At 49.9% G+C, this 14,156-nt stretch overlaps 1 protein-coding gene across 2 annotated transcripts in view; it reads right to left on the bottom strand.

Moving 5' to 3' along the window:
* PRTG (protogenin) overlaps window positions 1-14,156 on the bottom strand; it is a 121,978-nt gene that overhangs the window by 30,746 nt on the left and 77,076 nt on the right. For both annotated transcript variants that reach the window (XM_032953820.2, XM_032953821.2), the window contains exons 9-11: window positions 11,792-11,956; window positions 11,089-11,394; window positions 9,886-10,074 (exon numbers count right to left, since the gene is read on the bottom strand). In XM_032953820.2, the coding sequence (XP_032809711.1) occupies window positions 9,886-10,074; window positions 11,089-11,394; window positions 11,792-11,956 (660 nt within the window). The remainder of the gene's footprint in view (window positions 1-9,885; window positions 10,075-11,088; window positions 11,395-11,791; window positions 11,957-14,156) is intronic.

The following is a 14,156-nucleotide window of genomic DNA, read 5'->3' as shown; positions in this document are numbered from 1 at the left end:
CCATCGCGGTGGACGACGTGAATTTGTGGCAAGTCCTAAAAAGATTATGGCTACTGCCGCAGGAATTTCCACCGATGCCTCGGGGCAGGAAATGGAGATGAGCGCTGCCCTACGCTCGCTCGAGAGCGGAAACTCTTGACTTTTAATAAAGGCGCACGCGTTTATGAATACACTTGCCCAGCCCCCGCACGCCCGCGCATGTGGTGCGAATCAGACGTTTCAATCGTAAATGTATCACTGGGCGACACGCGAATGAATTGACCTGTCTCGAATAAAGCACCTCACGGAAAAAAAATTACTTTTCTTTATCAGTCCATTAACTACTCTGCATCAGCGGCGCGCATTGTTGTGGCGTCATAATGAGAGACGCTGGCGCGGAGATGGCGCACTGGGGGCCGGCCGTGGCGCTGCGCCTGCAGATAAATGCGGCGTATTAATCACGCGGCACGGCGGGCTGCCCTTCGACCCCGCGGGAAGCCACACAGGTAGCGTGGGGTGCTCATTCAAGCCACGGGGTGCACACAAACGCCGCGGGTTTGTTTTGAAGGCGCCAAGCCGATCATCTTAACGCTGTGGCGCCTCGAGTCAAAAGTACGAACTTAAATTTTCATCATCGGCCGCTTTTGAAAGGGCGCATTTTCAAACGGCGCCTTTAAAAAAAAATCATTACAAGTGACTCGTTGGGCACGTGAAGCCTTTTCAAATGATCTTACGCAGATCTATAGCGTCGACATTGCGACGGCACCATCGATTTAACAGATTTCTATAAAATGTTATGCACTCGCTGTGGCCAGAAGCAGTGATGCAAATGTGGATTTATCAGATAAAATCAAGACAAGAGAAATATGTCACACTTTAGCAGGAGGTGGGGTTATTTTTTCAAATCCACTGCACCCTCCTAAAGCTTGAGACTAAAATCCGATGTGAACGCACGCCGGGCAGAGGGACTAAAAGAATCGTGACGTATTTTAATAAATAAATGATTTTCCTTCACAGAGCAGCCTCCAGGTGACTGATTATGCTGCGGGCAAACCCCGGCCTATCAATCAGCAGGGCCCAGCGAGCGATTAGAGTTCCCAGGCTGACACAATCCAATAGAGTTTAATGCTGTGTGCTCATATACGACAGCAGCACCCTTGCGATAGCGATCGTTACCGCTCTCTAACGGTCGAGCACTGTCCCCGCTTCTGTCCACGCGCAGCCGGCGTAGAACACAATCCGTTAGTTACATTACAAGAACGATGATTACAATTACCGCTGTTCATGAGCCATTTGTCCTCGCGAGCCAACCGCGTTGGCCCCCAGAGGGATTTTGCGAAGTTGACGGAATACGAGGCTGCTTTATTCCATTTAAAATCCAAAGGTTGTAATGTAAATGAGCGTGTGGCCGCACTGAGTCAGCGGTGGAAATTTCACATTTTACAAGAGGGACCAAACCACTGTTGACTTCCGACAGAGCAGTGATCGTTTTATTGACCGCAAGGGGATGATGGGTCTGAGATGACCTCCCCTGATCGGGATTTGAACTCTCGCACCCTCATGTAATTCCGATTGGATCACCCTACCCACGTGATTCCGATTGGATCACACTACCCACGTGATTCCGATTGGATTACACTACCCACGTGATTCCGATTGGATCACACTACCCATGGAGCCCACCAGCAGCAACGTTTAAGGATTTGTGAGTTCCAACCAACCTCTGACTGCTTTAAAGCCACACTTTGACACTTTCTTGGATTTTCCTGGACTTGAAACCAGACTTAGAGGTGCATGGCCGATATTGTAATGGGATAAATCAATTATTGAGCTGCGTACGCAACGATGTGTTTTTTGCGATATACAAATGTAAACTCCACAATTGCAAATCTGCCTGTGAAATACAATTTCGGCTCGTTAGATTGAGTCATTGATAAACGTATATGTGAATGGTTTTATATGTTGAGTTGTAAGATCTTGGTTTGAAGCTTTCGTGACTGCAGGAATCCATACTCTTTGGTTCTTTCGGTAAAGTCACGTGGGTAGTAGAAAAATAATAGATCACGACGTTTCGATCGCAACGCAAGCGACCGTCTTCAGGTGAGAGAGAAAGCCGGCTGCGGGACAAAATGTTTGCGTATTTTCCTGTCTCTATTTGTTACAAGCTCCGTGAATGAATGACGTGGGGAAGCCTTCGTCCAAATTGACAAAGCGCTGTAAATATTGTTTCTGTTAAATGTATTTGTGTTTATAGTTGCCTTAAACATATTTCAACATGTATAATTTTGATTTAATTGCCGTTTACATTTGTTCTTTTTGCCCTTGTATTTTCTTACATTCCCCCTGGGTCTACTTTGAGAGAGAGATGTTAATCTCAATGGGATCTTACCTCGTGAGATGACGAGAGAGATACTTCTCGTTCTATCCCTGAGAGAGTCGTTGATGCTTCAGGCATTCACACATGACCGCTATCCATACCAACTGATTATCTTTGCTCATTGGGTATTTCCAAACTTTTCCTTTCCCCTCAAAACATACCGCGTTTTCAGTATTTTTCACCCAATATAAATAATCCGATCATTTAAATTACGCTTAGTTTCTCTCTCAGTAATAAAATGCGGTGGCATCAAGAATCAATATTCGAGTGGGGAGGAGTTTTGACGTTGTTTTCCACTTGACTGTGAAACATTAACACCATTCACACCTCTGCTACTACGACTACAAGGTATGAGGAGTATGCCCAATCAATATTGAAATAAGCCCAACATCGTGTTCGCTTCAGAGGATCTGCGCTGCGAATCTGTTAAGCGCCCTCGTGAGTCACGAGAAACCCCCTCCCAGGCGAAGCAATGCAGGACCCCACAAGGATCGTTAAAATAAACGATTACAAGGACAGGCCACTGAAGTCCTCGCTTGTAAACAACATTGTAAAAACGTGTTCAATGCAAATTGTCAATAACTGCCGAACCACTGCACATCGGAAAATCCACGGGGTGATTGTGGACCGGTGGCCACATGGCAGGGGTGAGTCGACACAAAGGGCCTCTCGCCTCTCGCACGCGCCCACAGCCACCGACGTGAAATAAACAGACGCACGCGCGGCGGTAAGGACGGCGGTAATGGTCACCGGTAATGGTCACCGCTCGCAAGCGGCCGCTGTCGTTAAACAGAGGCATTCACGACAAAATTAATCTCAGTCTCACAAATCTGTGGGAAAGGAAAGGAAAACCAACCTTATATAGCCAAGAAAAAAATACCCACAATTGTTGCCAGCAAAGGCACCAAAAACATTTGCTAAACAGCGCTCACCTGTCACTCCGGCGGAATCAAGGCAATTGTGCGGCGGGGCTGTGAGCGCTGCCCCCGGGAGGGAAGGCCGCTCGTGGCCGACAGCACACAAAGCCGACAAAAGCGGAACGGTGGGGTGGGCGGGGGCCGTTTGGGGGGCCCCCGGTGAGCGGACGGCAGGGAGAGATGGGCCCTTTAGAAGGAGCGGACGGCAGGGAGAGATGGGCCCTTTAGAAGGCGCGCCGCAGCACGCCTCGCACTCCGCACGGGCGGCGGGCGGGTGGGCGGCCTCATCACGTCTCCCGCTGTGAGCCCAGCACGGCTTTGAAGGAGGCATTCGCATGCAGGGCCTTGCGATTGAGACTTCAGCATATGACAGCAATTATTCATAACCCCTCACTTGCTCTCTCCTCTCTCTCTCTCTCAGAAGACACACACAGTGTGCATAAAACGTGTACACGTGCACATCTTATACACACACTATGCACACGTGAATTACATTTTACCGCTCGTGATTTCATCGTGAGAGTTTTAAAAGCAAATTAAACGCCTCTGTCAAATTTGATGGTAAATGTGGAATTTATTCACTGAACGGGTGAATTTGCCACATTCCAGTTTCCAAAAAATGGAGACAGCACAAGCATACATGACAAATGATCCAAACATGATTTTCATAGAACTCACACGCGCCCTCCATCCGTCCACATACAATTAATGACACGTTTTCAGTCGTCAGCCTGTAGAGGCATTGTGGACCAAAATATTAACTACACAACGTTGTTTGAGCAGGCAACCTCTGGTCCAGTTGAAACCGGTTCATTAAGACCCCTACGTGCCGTGTTGCCGTGCCCCCCTCCACCCCTGCACAGGCAAGTGTAACGTCTGGTCAAAGACGTGGAACGAACGTTGCCACAGCAAGGTCAGAAACTGGACAGTCCAGTCACAAACCGGACGGTTGGCAACTCGAGGGCCAATCCGCAAGGTTTAGAAAATGGCCATCCAAAGCACGACATACCTCACGGATAACACTGCAAACGTCAAAGTTAATTCTTAAGAGTGACTGCGATTATTCCATATTGCTCAGTAGTAAACACGCAGCAAGCGGTGGCCTTAGCAAATGCTAATAACGTGCTGCCGTAACCAACTTTACAATCTTGCTTTCAAAAGTGCGTTGGCCATCGCGTGCAACAAAGAGATAAGGGGCCAACTTGAAATCCCCAAAGAGAACGTGCGCTTCTTGTGCTCACTTTTATTTACAACCAAGCCTCCAGAGCTTAAGGCCACTGGGCTAAGGCAACGTGAGCGAGCGAGCGAGCAGCTCAAGGTAAAGAAAACGTTCTGACTGATCCATCGCCCGCCGTGAAAACCAAGGTCTCTTCCACAAACGTAAACAACAAGACACCTCGTACTCCATACATTCCAGCGGGCCTGGCCTTGCCGGCTGAGCTCACGTTCAACTCAACCTGGCACGCCTCCCCCGCCCGCCCCTTCCACCACTCCAGCCAAGCGACAGCGGAGTGGCGGTGGCCGCAGAGGCAGCCAGGGAGACACGGAGGGCCCTGCTTGTGGCTGTTAGAGTGACGGCAAGGGGACAGCACGCTCGTTTTTGTCTGTCACAACAAGTACCAATAACCTTCTTTTTATTTATTCATGTCTAATTAAAACAAAAGAGCAGGCTTTGACGAAGTCAGCGAGGGCTTAGAGGGAGCGGGCGGTTTGCGTGCCGAGTGAGACGCGCAGTGGAGAAAACCACAGCTCTTTCAGCCGCATACTCAGGGGGTTACTCACTGCATTCTTTACTTCACACACAAACACTGGAGCACGGCTGTTACTTTTGTCAGTATTTTGTTCTTGAAAATATATTTGCGGAATACGAACTGGCATTTACTTTCCATTCGTATGGATTAAATGAATTACACCCTTTGAACTTAAGTGACCTAAACTGGATCTTTATTTTTAAAACCCCCCCACGATTGTCCCATAGTTAGCACCATTGATGCATTACCTAAGGTCAGGCAGCCAACATAAAGCAAGAGGCTCGCTGTGAATGGGAAAACCCAAGCTCAGTTAAACTTTAACAGCGTTCCCGTTGGATGGGTGGGAAGGAGACGAGGACATTGGGGCAGATCAGTAAATCTTGCCGCTGTTGGTGGCGGTGAGGGAGCTGTCGGGGGCCTTCCAAGGGAGTTTGAGGAGGTAATGAGTCCTTTAATTAAAAGGGCTGTGGAGTGAAGCAATGGAGCCAACGCATTACTCTGCGTTTAGACGGCACTGATGAATCAGCAGAACGTTGTTTTCACAAGCACTGGCCAATGATTGACTACAGTGCAAAGGCAGAGAATGATATTTCAATGCTCTGTAATGATTTTACGAAAACCATACGCAGTAGAATTGCTCACGTCCACGCTGATATGTCACTCATTGTCAAGCAAACATCATGAGCAAGAGTCATTGCAAGCGTGCCTGATATCTGTGTGGCATTGCAGACAACAGGAATCACCGTAGGAAAAATGTTACGGATTATTATTCACATGAGAAATGCCTGTGCAATATGCTACCAGTAACCAACAAAGCACAAAGCCACTCCTCCTGCCTACGGTGCGATGTTCAGTGAAATGTTGCGATCAGGGTTAGGATTTGTTTCAAGAATCGACTATTTCTTTTCACGATTTGGCGGATGGTAGCATCTCTTGTGGCTGCACACGTCATGCGAACACATTGTGAACAATGCACGTGAATCGACGCACAGTGATTGTCACCGCACGTGATTCAGTGCTTGTATCACGAGCTTAAGAATCAATACTTATCGATGAATCAACGCACCGTTGCATCTCCAGTTGACGGTAACGTGCACCCAAGGCTACGCTTGTGGCCAAATGGGATTTATACTCAGCAGCAGCAGCAGATTCTCTTTGTGGCGGTGTCTTCGGTCAACACAGAGCAAATTGAAGTCGGATGGAGTTGCACCATTACATTCTGCATTTGGCCAATTTAAAGAACTATAGAGTATCTTGTCTCAATTGTGATTGGCAAGATACTCTACAGCTGTGGATACTTTCTCTGCTGACATTAATAACGGGGAACATTCGTGTTGATGCTTCCCGTTGTTATCGTGGAGTGGCGGGTGCAGTGGTTAGCAACTATAAGCCCAGCCACCTGGAGCTGTATTCCACGCCACGGCTAACATCAGTGGCGACTGCAATCTGTTCCCCAGGCGTCTGTCTTCACAGCAACCTGCAGTGGCCACCACGGTGAAGGAGGGAAGGAAGGTCAATCAACCCCCAGGGGCTGACACTGAGATGGCAACCCTATCCAGCAGTGGATTGGCAAATGGCTGAAAGTGAATTTAATGATGATTTCTGTTTTATAAAAAAAAATTATGGATATAATAAAAATTGAATTTTCATCAAATAGAAATCTCAGAGGTTTATCAACAGCAGCAGCGCATTAAGCATGAACACGAATGCGTTCACAATGCCCTGGTAAGAATACTTTGTTCACGTAAAACTAGAAATGTATTTATCAAATATAGTAAGCAGTTAGTCACTTGCCAGTGACGCAACGGCATGCTTGGTAAACTGAGCATCTCTTAGACACAGTAGTGGCAATAAAATGAACCCCCTCTCTGAACAACTCGTACAGGGAGGGGGTACGCTCTCTCACAATAACAACAATAACAACAATAACAACATCCACTTGTATTGTTATGCAGGTCTGTTGTATTTCATTACCCAACCCTTGATAAAGTCAAAGTAGCTCCCTATCCAAATACGCAAGGAGGGCGGGGAAGTCTCTTCAATTGGTGGCCTTGAGCAACTGGCAGTAATTCCACATTCCCGTGGTAGGAGCCAGTAGATTAACCGCCGCTGACTTTTTATTTATCATTGACCTCAGTGGAATAACAGGCTGAGTCATGCCCCAGGCTGGGAACTGAACTTGCAACCTTCCAATTGAGAGTCAAACCGCAGCCCCAACAGGCCAGATTTTCATGAATAATAGGAAGGATTGTGTGCTGTCACGATGTTGTCTACATCTTATCTGTGACATGATGGAAAGCAAATCATAGCGCACATCATGAATACCACTACACTCCCCCTCCCAACCCTCTGGGTAATCGCATTCGTAGTGAACACGCTCATAGGAAAATATCCAACAGCATAGAAATGCACTTTATATGACTACCGCAGAGACGGGTAAATTATAGGAAGTACGCAGTTCTCACGGAGTACCGCTGACTCGTGTGGAGCCACTCATTCACGGGGTACTGCTCACTAGTGAGGAGCTACTCACTCACGGAGTACCACTGACTCGTGTGGAGCTACTCACTCACGGAGTACCACTCACTAGTGAGGAGCCACTCACTCACGGAGTACCGCTGACTCGTGTGGAGCTACTCACTCATGGAGTACCACTCACTAGTGAGGAGCTACTCACTCACGGAGTACCGCTCACTAGTGAGGAGCCACTCACTCACGGAGTACCGCTGACTCGTGTGGAGCTACTCACTCACGGAGTACCACTCACTAGTGAGGAGCCACTCACTCACGGAGTACCACTCACTAGTGAGGAGCCACTCACTCACGGGGTACCACTCACTAGTGAGGAGCCACTCACTCACGGGGTACCACTCACTAGTGAGGAGCCACTCACTCACGGAGTACCACTCACTAGTGAGGAGCCACTCACTCACGGAGTACCACTCACTCATGTGGAGCTCCTCACTCACGGGGTATTGCTCCACACGTGCTCACTCTAAATTGGTACCTGTCCTGAACGGGGAAAGAAATGGTAGGCCGGAGTGACAGTTCGATTCATGGACTCGAGGTGAAAACCACAAAACCACAGCCAGCCTTAATATATAAGTATGCAAGTTTTCCTGAAGTTTGTCTCAAAGCGTCTGATGACATGAGGCAGCCATTAAAGTGGTGTCAATGTACATTCCCCTGATTAATAGGAAACATGTTATTTAGAAGTGGGTGAGTGGGACTGTGATTAGAATACCCAACTCACAACGAGAAGGCTTGATCGTCTAACCTTGGCTGGGCAATGACTATGCCAATAATTCCCTCAGGGTTGTTAAAATGCGTTCCACATTTGCGAGAATCCTTGCCCGGCAATGCAGAATATCCACCGCCGGATCATGGCCACCGAAGGAGACAAGCGGGGCTTTTTTTAGCTGGTAGATTAAATATAAAGCAGTAGCACCTCTGCTACAGACCCACCATCATCACTCCCACTCTGACCTTCCACCCCTGCACATCCTCTCGGCCTCCCTACAGCAGCTTCCCCTCCATTCCAATAGCCAGCTCTCTTGCCGACTCTCCACAGCCTCTTCCCTACAATCCCCCAGGCACTCCGCTCTCTCTCTCTCCCCCGGTTCCCCAACAGCCCCTCTGCCCTCACTCGCAGCAGCCCGTGCTGTAGGCAATCCCACCTCCATCCTTGTCACCGCCTCTCTACACCCAGACCGCATCCCCCACAGCATTTACCCCACTCGGAGAGCGGAGCGGTGGGCCCCAGCGCGTGTTACGGCAACAACATCTTCGAGATTCTATTTAAACAAGCCGGCAGAAGAGGTATCTTTTAAATGGTGGACACGGTGAAAGGAATTTCTCAAAAAATCATTTCGGGGGAGGCTGATAACAAGAAAGCAATCACTCAAGCGGAGAGAAAATTACCACTGGCGCAGCATGAAGCAGATGCTGGAAGTGATTCGCTACCGCTGTGACCAACAACCACTGCTTGTTGTAAATTGTAAACGGGGGGGGAAAAAAAATTCGCACAATAAGGCAACGTTTCAGGAAATGACCCTTATCGGAACAGAGGGAGACATAGGCAAGTCAGCAGATTGTGAATGGAAGACTGATCCTGTGTGTTACAAAGGCTGATCGTGTATAAAGGTTGTGCATGGAACATAAAACAAACTCATTAACAATTATTGCACTTGGCCCCAGCCCAACAACGACAGACAAAGATCCCCTGGTCATGAAGTGTAAAAATAAGTGGCGTGAGTGAACACCTATTGAGGCAAGCATCCCATACGTGCAGGTGGTATGGCCTGAACCGCCTTTGTCTTCCTCGTGCTGAGATATACATACCAGATCAGACACTTAATTAAAGGACATCCATGGGAAGCCCAGGGCAGGTTTAGCTACCACCTGCTCCTGATGCTGTACATAGCCTAGAATTGAACCCAGGTGGCCAGTATCGTAGTGCAGTGTGTAATCCACTGTGGCACCACTCTCCAACATGATCCCAATCTTGCACACAAGGACAAATATTTCCCTACAGCCATACAGACCGTTGGGGCAAGTACTGTGAGCTCGCACCTATGCAGGCCGGCACAGTCGATGAAGGGGTGGTGTAGCCTGCACCACGCCTTTCCACGTTTGTCTCCCAATTTCTGAAGTTTACATTACACCAGGTACTCATTTATTTCGACACATAGAGGAGGCCCAGAGCCGGTCAAGATATCACTTTGCCCACTAAGTTAACCGTGGCTGGGAATTTAACTCGGATGACACTGGGTTCGTAGTGCCGTGCGTGGCTATGGTGGCGAGCGAGAGAAGGGGGGAGTGGAGGAGCCGACTCGCGAGACGCAGCGAGTGGGACGCTCACCGAGGTCGCTGATGACGTAGGCCTGGTCGCGGGCGGGCAGCAGGATGGGCCCCACCTGGAGGTGGCCCTCCTGCTCGCGGTACAGCAGCCGGTGACCCCGCACCGCGCCGCGCCCCGACGCCGCCTTCCAGGTGACGCGCACCGCCGTGCAGTTGAGCGCCTCCAGGTGCAGCGCCGGCGACACGGGGACTGCGGCACAAAGAGAGCACGGCCGTGACCACCCCGCCCTGCACCGGCGTGCTCAGCGAAGGTGCTGCTGGTGGTGGTGGTGCTGATGGTGGTGGTGGCGGTGATCGTAGTGGTAGCAATTGGGATGGTGGTGGTGTTGGTTCTTTTAGTGATCGTGCTGCTGGTGACAATGGTGCCGGTGGTACGGGCTATGATGGTGCTGGTGGTGATTGTGATACTTTTGGTGATGGTGCTGGTGGCAATGGCGGTGATGGTGGTGCTCGCACTAATTGCATAGATGATGTCGGTTATGATGGTGGTGGCGTCTGCTACGGTGCAATATCACCATGACTTTGATTACTCTCGTGGTGGCCAGGAAGTATGCGTGTAATCCAGTGGTTTGCAAACAGGGTTGGGTGGCTAACATATATCATTGTTTGCATAAGACATGCCAACTGCATCCTACAGGTCCCCCAGATTCATCCTAGACATATACTCTTCTGAAAACTTGTTAAACCATCCAAAGCAAGGCCCTCCTTACAATGTCTTGAGATTCAGTATGTATTTCCAGTATGATCATATATTAACATAATCAATCTAAGATCAAATTGTGGTCAAGAAAACTCACTATGCGAGAAGACAACAAATGTCATCCAGCTCCCACCACAGAACTGTGCAACATCCACCACTGGCTTAGAGTCACCAATAAACAGGGGCCCCAGCCTTTTCTTGCTGAAGCAGGACAAGACAAAGATACCAGGGGAGGCCCAGGACCGGTTCAGCCAATCGTCGATGGTGGTGGTGGCCGTGAGCGGGAATCGAAACACACTTGGACATACGAAGCGGTTACTATTATTGGTGCCGTTAGGCACAGCCGGAGCCACAGCGTGCGGAGAAGAGAGACGGACAAACTGTTGCTCTACGGAGCGGGAGAGAGCGAGCGAGGGGTGAGCGAGTAAGGGGAGAGCTAGCGAAGAGCGAGGGGAGAGCGAGCAGGGGGCGAGCGAGCGGGGGGAGAGCAACGGAGACCGGTACCGTCGCGGGCGGTGAGCTTTGGCGTGCGGTGCGACAGCCACACGGACGGCTCCCCCCAGCCGGCGCGCGTCGCCGCCGCCACGCGCAGCAGGTAGGTGCTGTCGGGCGCGAGGCCTCGCAGCAGCCAGTCGGCCCGCTCGCCCGGCACGTCGAGCGCGTGCGGCGCCCCGTCCGGCCCGCGCCGGTACCACAGGCGGTAGGCGGTGAGGCGGCCGCGGCGGTAGCGCGGGGGGATGGCCCCCCAGGAGACGCGCACCTCGCGGGGGCTCAGGCTGCTCAGGCTCAGCTCCGGGGCGCGCAGCGGCACTGTGGGTGGGGGGGCGCAGAGTGTGGGGGGGGGGGGTGGAAGGGGGGCAAGGCGGGGATGGGGATGATAGAAGCGGGGAGGGGGGCGTGAGGTGGCCGAGCGAAGAGAGGATGAGGCGAGGGAAGAGGGAAAGAGGAAGGAGCGGGAAGGGGATGAGGCGGTAGTGAGGAGAGTGCGAGGCATGGCGAGTCGAATTTGGGAGATGCTATTCCTCGGGCGTGTCCTCTGCAGGCTGCGAACAGACGGCCCGCGTGCACAGGACGTGACGACAGAGCGAGGGCTCGTGAAGCCAGAGCCACTTCTGCTCGCTCTCTTGAAACTCGAGTGTGCAACTAAAACTCATTTAGCACTGCGCCAAGTTATCCAGGTCAATACTTGTGGGGCGGTGGGGCTCACCGTCCTCCAGCGTGGTACCCATCACGTGCTCCGACATGCGGCTCGCGCCCACGGGCATGTAGGCCACGAGGTAGAAGGTGTAGTTGGTGGCCGGGTCGAGGTCGTCCACCAAGTAGCGCGACGTGTCGTTCCCGATCACGATCTGGTATTCCTCATTGTTCATCCCTGTGGTGCCGGCACGGGGTGGTGGATGGGGGGCGGGGGGTGAAGGGGAGGAGGTGAGGGACGCAGAGAGCGTTGCTCCTCATCCAGGAACTCAAGAGCGGTTGGCTACGTACGGTGCGAAAGAAGTTCAACATGCATACACACGGCCCTGAGCTCCACTGCAGCACGCAGAGCGATGCGGGGATGGAGTTTAAATTAGATAGATAGGTAGACAGGTTCCTCCCTGGTGCAATCAGTGCGCTGGCATGTCGTCCCTTCCCCCGCACCTCCGATTAGCATGGCTGGCTGCGTACGATACATACCATACGTGCGTACTGGGCATGAAGCGGAGAGCCCCTGACAAGCACTGCTAGGCTGTGCGCACCACGGCCTGGCAGTTTGAATGCCACGGAACCCCTCGTGTTCTTTCTGCTCCAATTTGCGCTCATCAACGTCGATTTAACGCCACGTCTGAAATTGTTCTCGGCAAGATATATTAACTGTCTCAGGTAAGAGCCCATTGGTATAGATATATTGGCTAGGAACATCAGGCCACGTTATTGATAATCCATACATGGAATATAGGAATTTAGTTTCTGTTATGTCCACTTGATACATTGACAGGAATGAATCAATTCCATCAATTAATCATTAAGGCTCAACATTTAAGGAACACACAAACTTTTTCCATCCAGTTGTATTTCTTTATTATGAAGCACAACGTCGTACAAGAGCAATCCGCGTAGGCCTCTTCACAATGCATGAAAATTATTTAGATTATTTTGCTGCTATAAATGTCCAAATGATGGTGCCACTTTGTTGAGCTGTCACTTGTGACCAGGTCGCTTACTGAAAAATAAGACCTCAGTGGGCTTTGCCAAGTAGGATGAGGATGTTTGGGTGATTTGTTCACCTCTCTTGTACTTTGCACTACTGTCATGGTTTATGTACTGTTTGTTGTTTTAACGTTCTTACCCGCCCCTACTGGACACCTGTGAAAAGAGCTTTATAGCTCATCGGATTCCTCCAGTATAAAGAAATATTCTGATTCTCATCCCGTCTCAGTGATGTTCACAATGGCTGTCTCAGTGGTGTCCCGGCACTGTTTATAGCCTTGGTTCGAATCCGGGTTTAAACCGCCCTTGATTAAATCGGGTTCTGAAGTCGAGCGAGAGTTTTGACATATTTCATGTTATTTCACGAAATGCGTCCCTTTAAGACAACTGGCCAGCCGCATGGAATGGTGTTCGACCTAAAACGGTGTACCATCTAAAACGGTGTACCATCTAAAACGGTGTACCATCTAAAACGGTGTACCACCTAAAACGGTGTACCATCTAAAACGGTGTACCATCTAAAACGGGGTGCCACCTAAAACGGTGTACCATCTAAAACGGGGTGCCACCTAAAAAGAATAACATTTAGAGGTCTGCAGAAAAACTTTCTGTAAAAGGCATAACTTCTCTCGAACACAAAGTGAAGCACTGCGCACTATGCTAATTACAAATCGAGATTCTAATTTGTCAGCACAATTGGAATTTAACTGAGATTTAATGAAAGAAAAAACCACTCTGTGCAAAAACATACACACACACATAGTACACACACACAGTACACATCACACACACAGTACACATCACACAGTACACACACACACAGTACACATCACACACACACAGTACACATCACACACACAGTACACATCACACACAGTACACATCACACACAGTACACATCACACACACAGAGTACACATCTCACACACACACACAGTACACATCACACACACAGTACACATCACACACACAGCACACATCACACACACACAGTACACATCACACACACACACAGTACACATGACACACACACATAGTACACACAGTACACATCACACACACACACAGTACACATCACACACAGTACACATCACACACAGTACACACACACAGTACACATCACACACACACACAGTACACATCATACACACAGTACACACACACACAGTACACATCACACACACACAGTACACATCACACACACAGTACACATCACACACACAGTACACATGACACACACACACAATACACATCATACACACACAGTACACATCACACACACCCACACAGTACACATCACACACACACACGCATTAACTGACAGGTTAATCAATCAGATCAACAGAGCTTACAGTGAGGGAAAAAAGTATTTGATCCCCTGCTGA

The sequence above is a fragment of the Petromyzon marinus genome, chromosome 13, assembly GCF_048934315.1.
Source record: "Petromyzon marinus isolate PM22_M1 ecotype Great Lakes invasive population chromosome 13, UKy_Petmar_22M1.pri1.0, whole genome shotgun sequence".
Classification (NCBI taxonomy): domain Eukaryota; kingdom Metazoa; phylum Chordata; class Hyperoartia; order Petromyzontiformes; family Petromyzontidae; genus Petromyzon; species Petromyzon marinus.
This window is presented reverse-complemented; position numbering and strand designations above follow the sequence as displayed.